The 11,525-nt window shown below is 52.1% G+C and overlaps 2 protein-coding genes across 3 annotated transcripts; both read right to left on the bottom strand.

The window, feature by feature from the left end:
* Window positions 1–262: 262 nt before the first annotated feature.
* TSFM (Ts translation elongation factor, mitochondrial) lies at window positions 263–7,128 on the bottom strand. 2 transcript variants are annotated; one of them, XM_065576555.1, is made up of 6 exons: window positions 6,970–7,128; window positions 6,053–6,205; window positions 3,182–3,310; window positions 2,634–2,756; window positions 1,542–1,626; window positions 263–908 (listed from the first exon to the last, which is right to left on the bottom strand). In XM_065576555.1, exons 1-6 carry the CDS (start codon window positions 7,030–7,032, stop codon window positions 451–453), a joined length of 1,011 nt encoding a protein of 336 aa, XP_065432627.1. In that variant the 5' UTR covers window positions 7,033–7,128; the 3' UTR covers window positions 263–450. The 2 variants fall into 2 exon arrangements, with proteins under 2 accessions (XP_065432627.1, XP_065432626.1); XM_065576554.1 differs by having other exon boundaries at window positions 6,053–6,208; window positions 6,970–7,127.
* A 1,034-nt stretch (window positions 7,129–8,162) lies between these two features.
* Window positions 8,163–10,846, bottom strand: EEF1AKMT3 (EEF1A lysine methyltransferase 3). Its single transcript, XM_005297270.5, has 3 exons — window positions 10,577–10,846; window positions 9,605–9,716; window positions 8,163–9,067 (listed from the first exon to the last, which is right to left on the bottom strand). The coding sequence occupies exons 1-3, from the start codon at window positions 10,808–10,810 to the stop codon at window positions 8,676–8,678; spliced, it is 738 nt and encodes a 245-aa protein (XP_005297327.2). The 5' UTR covers window positions 10,811–10,846; the 3' UTR covers window positions 8,163–8,675.
* Window positions 10,847–11,525: the final 679 nt, after the last annotated feature.

Genomic DNA, 11,525 nt, shown 5'->3' with positions numbered 1-11,525 from the left:
CTGCTAGCTGGCTGCCCTACACTGTTATTGTCCAGGGGAGGGGATGTGAGTGAAGGGGCTAGTCTGGTTTTGTGGGAGTAGCTTAAGAGTAGGAGAGTCTGGGATCAGTGGATGGATATTGGTCTAAATGGTTAAACCTCAGCGGGTCTCGATCCTGGCCCCTTAGGGTTAAGATTATTTAAATATAGACTCCAGCAGTCTGTGCATCAGCCGAGATCCAACGCTCCCTGCTGACTTCCCTAGAAATAAACAGGCCAGCCCATTTTATATAAAATGCCCTCATAGGCTTAGTACAGGACAGTTACCAAGGTCCTTTAATGCTTTGCAAAAAAAGTTACCTGTATTAAATGTCCAGCACATGTGAGATTAATTCACTATTGATCCCGTCTCATCATTATTTCCTTACTGATCCGATATGTAAATGCCCGGCCCATGGCCGCAGACGTGAGATTACGAAGAGTTTTCTTCCTGTGCGAGACGTTGCTGCGGCTGCTCCGCTTCTGGGATCTCTGGGTCCTCTCCGCACTCGAACCGCACGAAGTCCAGCACAGACACACCTTGGGGCTGCACGTACTGGCCCAGGGTAATGCTGGGGTCCAGCAGGAAAGGTTGGGCAAGCATTTTGGTTTCCGTGTCTCCGCCAGGTTCATCCTCCAGAGATCCCACCGACAGAGGGGCCATTCCCACTACATGCTGACCCAGCCTCCGGCCTAGATCAGCAAGGTTTGACTTCTGGCTCTGCTCAGAGGCGTGGCAGATCACTAAGGCACCATACTTCCCAAACGCCATGTTAGTGAGGGCGGGATTATCCGCTGGCAGCGCCCCATGGACGTAAGAGCCAATGTAGTAGGTCGCTGGCACGGCCACCCAGGCAGCCCTCGTGATAGCCATGTTCTCCCCAAGTTTGCCTTTAGAAACCCAAAACAAGAACAGGTCTTATTTCACTTTTAAAGGTACAGATCAGGCTGAGTGTTCTGGGGCAGGGCCGTTTGCTGTGGCTTTCTGCCTTCTCCCGCCCCACCTTTGAGATGTCCGTTTCCTTGGTAGTTTTGCTGCTCAAGGACTGTAAGGGTGGAGAGTTGTCTCAATATAGGTACTAGGCCTGTCCCCACAGTATCTGACCCTCTCCCCGGCATTTAAAAAAACAGAAAAGCCCTTTCTGTAAGAGAGCTTGGTTAGCTCACTGCTTATTAGAAATGCTAGAATGACAGTACATTGCAGTAACCTAAAGGGATGCCCCACATCAGAAAACTCCCTCTGAACTACTTTGCAGCTGTACTACTTCCGAATGCCCGAGAGTGGTTATAGGACAGGTCACAGAATTGAAGGGTCCCCAGTTAAGCCTCAGTGCTGTCAGAGGCATCGGCACAAGCCGAGGCTGGAAACAGACACGACTCATGACAGCCAGCCCCGTGACCGCAAGGCGGAATCCTGCCAGCGGAAGGGGTTTATCCGTCAATCCCGCCCAAGGCTGACGGAAGCCGCACAATCGCCTCCCTCATTTCTATCTTCTAACCGGCAGCTGGTACTAGAGCACCCACCGATAGCGAGAGCCAGCTGGTCACTGAGTAAACATCCAGCAGGCCCGGTCCGCAGTTGAGAAAGCTCAGCTGCCTTCAGGAAACGCTGAAAGAGACGAGAGACAACGGATTACGCCGCAAGCCCCCTGACTCCGGGAGAGCGGTAGCCTCCCTCGCCCCAGCAACTCCAAGAGATGCCTCACGCGGCGTATCCTCACACAGCACCGCCAGACGGCCTCCTGTTCAATCGACTTCTACACATTGGAGATTACGCAGAACAAATTCCTCCAGCGCGTCCTCACGTCCCCTAATTCAAACAAGGATTGAGGCGGGATAGCTGCTTCGCTGGGACGTATCCCAGCAAAGTGGCTTGGCCGAACGCGCATGATTGGGAAGGACGTCTTAGGCCAGCGTCAGCGAGAATTCCACTTCAGCGAGATGCATTTGACGTAGTAAATCCACCTACCCAAGAGGCGGCACCGAGGTCGATAGAAAACCTATTCTGTCGACCTAACGCTGGCAACACGGGCCTTCGACATAGTTAAGCTGACCTGTCAGGGGAGTGGGGTTTTTACACCCCTGAGAGAAGTAGCTGAGTCTATCTAATTTTCTAGTGTAGATTCGCTCTAAACCTATATAAGTTTTGCTGACATAGCTATGTTGGTGTGAAAAAAAGTCACATCCCCTAGACAACATAGTTGTAACATCAAAGTCCCAATAGCTCAGTGGTTTGAGCATTGGCCTGCTAAACCCAGGGTTGTGAGTTCAATCCTTGAGGGGGCCATTTAGGGATCTGGGGCAAAAGTCTGTCTGGGGATTGGTCCTGCTTTGAGCAGGGGGTTGGACTAGATCTCCTGAGGTCCCTGCCAACCCTGATATTCTATGATGTAGGCACAACTGTGCTGCTAGAACAGTGCTTCTGTCGGCCTCTGGTGAGTCTCCACTAGGGGGCTCTGCCAGCAGAGCTATATTGGCAAAGTGCAGACAAGGCCACCATATCTTTGTGTCTCAATAGCACTTCCCTACCTCACGGAGATGTTGGGAGGAAAATATATATTAAAGAGAGAGGTGGTCATATGGGGAGGATAAGTACTTTAGACAGATCTCGCTTACCTTGATATATGTGGTTAACTGGTCCTTAGCGCCTTGATGGTGGAACATTGTCCCAGTTGCTGCTTGTTGAACTAACTGTTGAAATTTGACATTTCTGGCCACAAAGTCTGTCTCGCAGTTCACCTGGTAGAGAGAAACAACTGATTATTCTGAAGTCATTGTCTGACAGCTGCCCTTCCACTTAAGGGGTGGCCGTTTCGGCAGTCAGAGCTGCTGTCAGGGAAGTCAGCAACCCGATGCGACCTTTTCAGAGCAGGAACTCCCTGTGGCTATTACTATTCTATTTAGAAACAGAAACAAACCAACCCTCAGTCAGTCCTACAGTTAAAAGGAATCCGTTTAGTATCATTCATGCCAGACTCTCTCTGTTAATCATGATTTAACTAGACAGATTTGTCTATTTAATATTTTAACCTAGTTAAACTCACAGCTGCAAGATTTGAATTTATGCACACAGGCCAGCTCAAGGGACAGGGGAAGTTACCAGGTTAATACGACTTACTCCATCCCAAGGAAAGGGTCCCTCACACACTAGGGGAGGAGCTTACCTCCACCATCACTGCCGCGTTCCCCTCCTGCAGCAGCCCGATAAGGCCTTCTTTTGTCTTCCTGCCCTGCAGTTTGGAAGCTTTGCTCCATCCCTCCTTTTGGGCCTGCTCATGCAGCCAGGCTTCAGCCTTTGAAGACAAAACCAAGAAGATGAACCCAACAAAACTCAGTTCAGAGACCAAACTCTCTGCTTGACCTAAGTTTTGTAACACTGAAAGTGGAAAAGTAGCCTCATAGGAGAGACCATAACGATCAGACCACGTCCTAATGGTTCCAAAAAATGCAAGAAACCCAAGCCAACATGACACTGACCAACTGTGTGGTGCTGTCCTATTTGGGATGATTATTTGCAGTGCCTTTGTAGCCAAGTTGGTCCCAGGACATGAGAGAAACAAGGTAATATCTTTTATTGGACCAACTTTTGTTGATGGAAGGTACAAGCTTTTAAGCTACACAGAGCTCTTCTTTAGGTCTGAGACAGAAAGCAGAGCATCTGAGCTAAATACAAGTTGGGACAGATTGTTAAGCAAGAGGAGTAATGCATGTTGGAGGTGGTCTCTTGAAATGAAGTGGGCGATTGGGGGTTAGATTCTTATGCATAAAGGGTTTGAACATAAGAATGGCCGTACTGGGTCAGACCAAAGGTCCATCTAGCCCAGTATCCTGTCTGACAGTGGCCAATGCCAGGTGCTTCATAGGGAGTGAACCTAATAGGTAATGATCAAGTGATCTCTCTCCTGCCATCCATCTCCACCCTCTGACAGAGGGTGAGGACACCATTCCTTACCCATCCTGGCTAATAGCCATTAATGGACTTAACCTCCATGAATTTATCCAGTTCTCTTTTAAACCCTGTTATAGTCCTAGCCTTCACAACCTCCTCAGGCAAGGAGTTCCACAAGTTGACTGTGCACTGTGTGAAGAAGAACTTTCTTTTGTTTGTTTTAAACCTGCTGCCCATTAAGTGGGCAATTTAAGGGTAGTAGCAGTGAGGTGTGTTACAAATTGTTGCAATGAGCATCTCTGGTAAGTCCATGGCTTTTGGTGGCTAGCAAAGTTATGAATTTCAGTTCCCAGGCTTGCCTTTTGAAGGTGTTGGGCAGGTTTCTCAAAAGCATCTAAAGATAGTTTAATTAAGATACATTATAGCTCAAAGATCTCTCATCATGGAATAGGGATTATAAATTCTAATTCTATAGTGAGACAATATATTCATGTAATGTTTAAGAAAAGTTTTGTAAATGAGCTCCAATAGTTCATGGATTAGGGATCCAGGGGCTTCTGTATAGATTATTTAGGTTAATCTTTCTATCTACCCAATGGGACTTAGTGCTCAGTCTAGAAGATACCATCAGAGATGCTTAGTTTTGCAGTTCTCAAACTATGGATTTGTGTCTCCAGAGATTAAAAACATTTTTCCTGTTAACAAGCATGTTAAACAAAATAAATATATAGAGGTGAGAAATAAGACCTCAACCCTTTTGTTCCTCTGCAAATTTGTGTACACAGAGTCAATCCCTTTTGAGGGAAAAAACTTATAAAAATCCAATTTAAATAAAAAAAACTTTTTTTTTTTTAAATCATTGATTTTTATCCACCCTGGTCTGTGGGGAGCTTGCTTCTGATGATGAGTTTGGCAAGGTTTGGGAGTTGTTTAAAGGCCAGAAGAGGGGGTTCAGGAAACATTTCTTCCAGGACATGGTCCCCATCAAGTATGGGTTTTACTTGTTCGATGATATCCTATAGCGATTCCAGCATGGGGTAGTAGGTGACAACTAGGGAGGTGAGGTCAGTGGGTTTCTTTTTCATGTATTGACACAGGTTCTTCCAGGGTATTTGGATGTCCCTTTCCATGATACGATCTACTTTGCTGGGGGAGTGTTCTTGTTTAGCGAAAGCAACTTGAAGTGTGTTTAGGTGTGTATTCCAGACTTTCTCGTTGGAGCAAATTCTGTGGTAACGGAGTGCTTGGCTGTAGATAACAGATTTTTTGGTGTGTCTGCAGTGGTTGCGTTGCATGGTGATCAGTGGCTTCTTGTATAAAGCTGTTAGTAGGATCCCGTTGTTGACGCGGATTGTGGTGTCCAGGAAGCTGATGTCCATGTGAGTGCATTCTAGAGAGTTTGATGGATGGGTGGTGGTTGCTGAAGTTGTGGTGGAAATTAAGGAATTTAGATCTTTGCTCAGAGGATGAAAATATCATTGAAGTATCTCAGATATTTTGTTGGTTTCATGGTGCATTTTTCCAGAAATTCTTCCTTGAAGCGGTCCATGAAGAGGTTGGTAAAGTGGGGAGCCACACCAGAACCCATGGCTGTTCCCCTGGTTTGGACAGTGTTGTTAAATGTGATGTTCTTGGGGGTGAGGATGACATTGATGAGTTTGGCAATATGTTTTGGGTGGATTTCCAAGCATTATCTTGTATGTATTAGGGATGTCGTCTTGCTGACCTTCTGCCGCTGATCAACTTATGCCTTGAGAGCAGGAAACTAAATTCCCCATGCATCTTTCAGTGTCAGCTTGTACAGCTACAGAGATCACAACATTATCCAGACCTTTTTAAAAATCAAGCCTTGGATGATCAATGCCCATTGGAGAGAATCCTACATAACGACTACAACAGAAACACAATGAAACCTATTGCCTTGGTATCTATGCACCATCTCCTTTAGTATGGACTGAGGTAAGTAAGAGGAACCGCTTGGTTTTAAATATATCCTTCCTTTGTTTTTATACACCTGAATGCAGTGCGCCACCCTCCCCCCACCCAAGGAGGAATTGCAGTCTAAACTCACGGAAATTGACATTTTGAAAGAAGCCTAAGGGAGTTAGGTACCCAAATCGCACTGAAATTCAGTGCGAGGTCTCACCTGTTTGGAGTCGCCACTGAACTTCTCTAAGGCTTTCTTACAATTCACAAAGGAATAACCAGTTTTCTTCCTGAGCTTCACCAGCAGCTCCTTATCTGCCGCAAACGCACGGAGACCAGTGTGAAAGAAACAAACCAGCTGCCAGGAAACGACCTGCTGGCGGGGAGAAGATAAAAGTTGAAGTCGCATGCAGGAGAGGCCCATTGGATGCTGAAGAAAGGGGTAAGGAACAGCCTCAGGCTGGGAATGATTGCGCTGGGGGTGACCAAACCCCAGCCCTGTTGTCTATCTCAGCATTAACTTAGCTCAGCCCCCTACTATGTAACCCATTCCTCTCATTTGCTCCCACTGGCTTCATGCTCCTTACTGCCTCCCACTCCTGATGCAAGTGTATGCACAGGCTGACACCCCACGACTGGAGGAGCCCGCACAAGGCCCTCGGGCTGGGCTGGGGCAGCACCTGGCTCCAGTGACGGCCTCCCCGGGCCAGCACCAGGCCGCCTCTCCGCAGGGGTCTCCCGGCGCCTCCTCACCCAGGAGGGTGGGGGGAGGGGTGGTGTCACCGTGCCCCAGGCTCGGGAGGGTGGAAGCGAGCCCCATACCCCGAGTCCGGAAGGGTGGGTTTGAGGAGGGAACCCAGGCGTCCTGCCCCCCTCCCCCGGCCTCCACGGGAGGGGCCGAGGGCACGGAGGCGCACAGGGAAGCCAAGGGGCTGGGACCAGCTCCCCGGGGGGGGGGGTTGAGGAGGGAACCCAGGCGTCCTGCCCCGCCCCCCAGGGCCTCCACAGGAGCCAGGATAGGCTGAAGGGGGGGGCCCGGGGGCACGAGAGTGGGGGGGTCACAGGGAAGCCGAGGGGCTGGGACCAGCTCCCCGGGGGGGGGGGGAGGGCAAACCCCGGCCTATCCCCCCCCCTCACCGGCCCCGGTCGGGCCCCCCCGCGCAGGAGGCCGCAAACTCCGCTCAGCGCCGCCCTCTGCATCCCCGCTCCCTGCCGGGGCCGGCCGCCGCGGCGCGCACGTTATACGTCACACATCGCGCAGCCTCTAGGCGCCGGCGTCAGCAGCCAGCCCCAGGGCGCGTGCGCAAGGGGTGCCCCGCCCGCGCCGCCTCCTCCGCCGCCGGCCGATCACGTCGGCGCCGCAAACCCTCGCGGAGCCGATTGGCCGTCGCAGAGGGTGACGACAGAAGGCAATGGCAGGGAGGCGGGGGAAGGAGCGAGCCGTTTCATTGGCTGCTGGAGCAGGGAGGGCGGGACAACCCTGCCCCCCCATACCTCCAGCCCATGTCCCGCCCACCTGGGGAACCCAGGAGTCCTGCCTCCCCTCCCCCAGCCAGGAATGGAACCCAGGCGTCCTGAGGCCCTATCCTCGAGCCTGCACTCTCCCCTTCCTTACCCGTACACCATAGAACAGGAGGAGGCAGCAAAGCAAAGCCCCTACTGCACTGGGGGCCAATTGCTCATTGCCCTGTTGGATTCGTATCGGCCCCGTGTAACACACTCAGGTTGCCTGCAGGGTGCAGAGCGGAAGCCAGGGACCTTTCCCAACCGGTGCAAGTCCTCTCGCCTCTTCCCGTGATCCTTCTGACAAAACCCCTCTACTATACCTACAGACATGCCTGTTTAATGGAGCCCCAAGGCTTTCTCCTGGAAGGGAACATTTCCATGTAGTTACGAGGTAGGTATCAGCACTTGGAAAGCAGCCAGCGGTATATTCACAGCCCCTGCTGGGTAAAAGTGAAGGGTGTACACATGGGTAGCTGACACACTGATCAGCAGCCAAGGAAGTGCCACTCCCTCCCTCCTCCGCAGAAAGGGGCTGTGCCTGGGCAGAGGCCGAGGGTGGTTCCCACAGCATGTGCAGCCTCTAGCACCTGCAACATTTAAGATGCGGAGCGCCCACACATCCATTTCTACTTAAATAAAACCCAAGGGAAAGCCTTCATTACCTTTTGAGAGAAGGTATGTGTCCTGCACATAAGCAGAACTGCACTGCCATCTAGAGGTCCACAGCCTAACCCAAGACAGGGTGCAGGTGTACAAAATAGTTTGTAGTCATTTACAGTTTGATTTTAACTCTTTTTTTCCCCTTCACAATTCCCAAGGAGAAGTGACACATGAAATCCATCTTTAATTCAAATATGACAAGTTATGAAAAAAATGTATTTAGCCAAATTATAGGAACAAGGCACTATGGTGTCTCTTAAGAGACATTTAATGCTCTTGATGGTTGCTTCAAGTCACTTGGCCTGCTTCAGTGGCAGAAGACCTTTTGGCTTGGAAGGCCAGGGTTCCAAGGATGGGCCTAAAACAGCCATCCTCTTAAAGATCTTTGCTTTTAGAACTTCCACTGACGTCAAGAAACGCTGTCTCCAGGTCTGGGGAAAAGCTAAAACCCAGCTTCTCTCCCCAGGTTGGAGGGTGGTGGTGGTAACATCTTGGGTCCACACTGCTGGCAGAAAGGAGGAATCTGCCTCAACTAGGCAGAGTCAGCACCCACACTGCGTGCTCCATTTTGACTGCTGGTGGCTCACTCAGTTGGGATCATAGCTCTCAGTTTGGAAAAGCCAAAGGCCATGTTGGGTCTGTCCCTTTCCAGCCAGGGAGAAAAGTCTGCCCTAACCTCAGCTATTCTGCTTGCTGGTGACTCTATAGATGTTAATGTTCTCATTTTCATCCCTATAGGCCAGTTCTGAAGTGAAGTGCAGCGGGAGCAGCGCCTCGTAGAACACAGCCGTGCTGTGCTCCTGCCGCATTTTGGAAGACAGGTAAATGGTTGAATGAGGGCCACAGAGGTGCCGGAGGGTCCTGATGAGCAAGGGGTACGTGTCTTTCAGATAGACTATGTCTGCACCCAGGATGAAGTCGTAGTCTCTCAGGAACTCCTTGTGGTCCAGACCCCAAGACAGAGCACAAACTCTGGCCCGAGCCAAATGCTCTGCAGGCACATTCCTATGGACGTTCTCCTGTATCTGCTCCAAAGCCAGAGGGAGATCTGTGATGGTTACATCTCCTCCTGGAAAAGACAAGAGCAACCCAGAAGGCATGGAGGTTGGTTAGGAGGAGAATCCAACCCTCCCAGTACGCATTATCCACATGTTGCAGGATTTTCATTGGCTTCCTGGATCCATGACCATGCAACAGATCCATATTTCCCATCCCCAGGCTGGCTATACATACCAGCTAATGCAGGGCTAGGGGGAGGTCCTGCACACTGAGCCGGCAGCTGCCCTCCTCTTTAACCTACAGGCTGTACTAAATAGGGGAACAGCTGTTCTCTTTGCCACGCTGTAAGCAGATGAGGCCCTTGGACTTTCACTAAGCTGCTGATGCCATCTTGAAATGAGCAAAGTTGGGCACACCTGCGAACTGTCGCCAGCAGGCCAGTTACAAAACCTCAACAGGTCTCTTTGTACAGCGCGTCCGCATCAGGTCCCATTTAGGTAGTTAGACACTATGGTGATAGGTAGATTAGAAATGTCACAGGTCAGATGCATGACTGCCCCCCTGCTCTGCCAATGTTTCAGCTCCGCTGTGAAGCAACGGTACATACCGAGCAGGGTGGCAAGGATGCCCACGATGCCTGTCCCAGCGCCCAGCTCAATCACCTTCTTGCCCCAGAAGTTGAGCTTCTGCTTCTCAAAATATTTACACAGGGTTAGAGCCTTCGGCGCAGAGATGAGAAGAGCAGACGGACAGGTGGAGAATGAGGCCATCCGGTGATATACAGGACAGGAAAACAAAAGCATAAGGGAGACAGATCCTCCTGCACTGACTCTTAATTGGCAGATTTAGGGAGAAACTTCCCCTCCAGGCTGGTTATTTCTTAATGACCTGTTACAGGGCATCTTGCACCTGTCTTTGAAGTACTGGCCACTGACAAAGATGGGATTCTGAATTAGATGGGCCACGGGTCTGATCTTCCACGGAAGCTCCTAAAATGGATGGGATTTGCAGCTAGAGAACAGGAATTCTGGGGTAGAGGAACAAGTGAGAGGCTACAGCTTCCCAAGGCCAGGGACATCTCCTGAGCTGCACAGAGAGCCCCCACCTTATCTGATGAACCAGCCACTCCCCGTGAATGGAGCACCAAGACACCCTACAGGCACTGGGTGGGGGGACACACCACTTTGTACACATCCACCACCAGCCCCAGCTCCATGTGCTGTGGGATGCCCCAGCCCCAGAGCTCAAAGGTTTCCAGCCAACTCCCAAGTTCCAGCTCTCCCCACCTCCTTGCCAAACATCCTAACTTTCCCCCCCTCCACCCCTGCTCTCACCACCTCCAAGCCAGCCCTCCCCAGACCCTCCTAATCTCCCAGCTAATCCCCCCCCCCGCCCTGTACTTTAGGGCATCCATCCCTCCACTGCATCCATCCCCAATCGCACCCCCCCATTTCAACCCCTGCACCCATCCCAACCCCCCCCGGTACCTAACCCCCCCATTTCACCCCCCTGCACCCAACCCCTCCCCCATTTCACACACACACCCCTCCACCGGGCTCCTCTGCACCCTGACCCTCACCGCCTCCCAGACGGGCGCTGCCACCCCGAGCCGAGCCCCGTGGTGCTGGGCGATGGTTAACACGTGGCCGCAGAAGCCGTAGCGGGTCTCCTCGGGGAAGGCGTCAGCGAAGAGCCCGACGTCCCGGGGGAACACGGCCTCCAGCCCCTCGGGGGCGGCCTCCGGCGGCTCCCGGGCAGCCACCGCCCCGCCGAACTCCACGTGGCAGGAAGGCGGCTGCCTGGACGCAGCCATCTTGAGGCGCCCCCGCCCCCTGATTGGATGGGCGGGGCCAACCTGCTGCTCCCATTGGAGGATGGGAGGGGGGGCGGAGCCTAGCCCTGCTTACCTGGGGCAGGTAAGTGCTCCATCATGGGCTGCTGTTCCGAGGCATTTGTTTCCATGGGGCGTCATCCTTAGCATCCAAAGTGACTTGGGGCATGGGAGGGCCGAGCCCGGCCAGCCCCACTGCCCAGAGAAGGCAGCTGAGCTGGGCCACAAAGAGGGGAAGGGCCCCTGCGAAATTAGCATCCACTTATTATTAATTATTATCAGGGTAGCGACAAGGAGACACAGACCAGGCCCCCACTGGGTACAAACACGGACCAAAAGACGCTCTTTTCCCCGGAGAGTTTACAATCTCTTTTCCATCAGCTGCACGGTCAGCCCTGAATGCTCAGAAATCATCAGTCAGCCCGCCCCCCCCGCTCCCCCAAATCATATTGGCAGACAGGTGTTTGTCTAACCTGCTGTTAAAAATCTCCCCCAAAATCATGCTATTGGCAGACAGGTGTTCACAGGGCCGGTGCAAGGAAGTTTCGCACCCTAGGTGAAACTTCCACCTTGCGCCCCCCCCCCCAGCTAACCCCCTTCCCCGCGGCAGCTAACCCAGCCCCCCACCTGGGGAGCCTGCCACCCCCCCACCCAGGAAGCCCCCCCCCGCAGCAGCTACCCCCCTCTGCGGCAGCTA

The sequence above is a fragment of the Chrysemys picta genome, chromosome 22, assembly GCF_011386835.1.
Source record: "Chrysemys picta bellii isolate R12L10 chromosome 22, ASM1138683v2, whole genome shotgun sequence".
NCBI lineage: Eukaryota > Metazoa > Chordata > Testudines > Emydidae > Chrysemys > Chrysemys picta.
The sequence above is the reverse complement of the archived record's forward strand: the minus strand, read 5'-3'. Positions and strand labels throughout refer to the sequence as shown.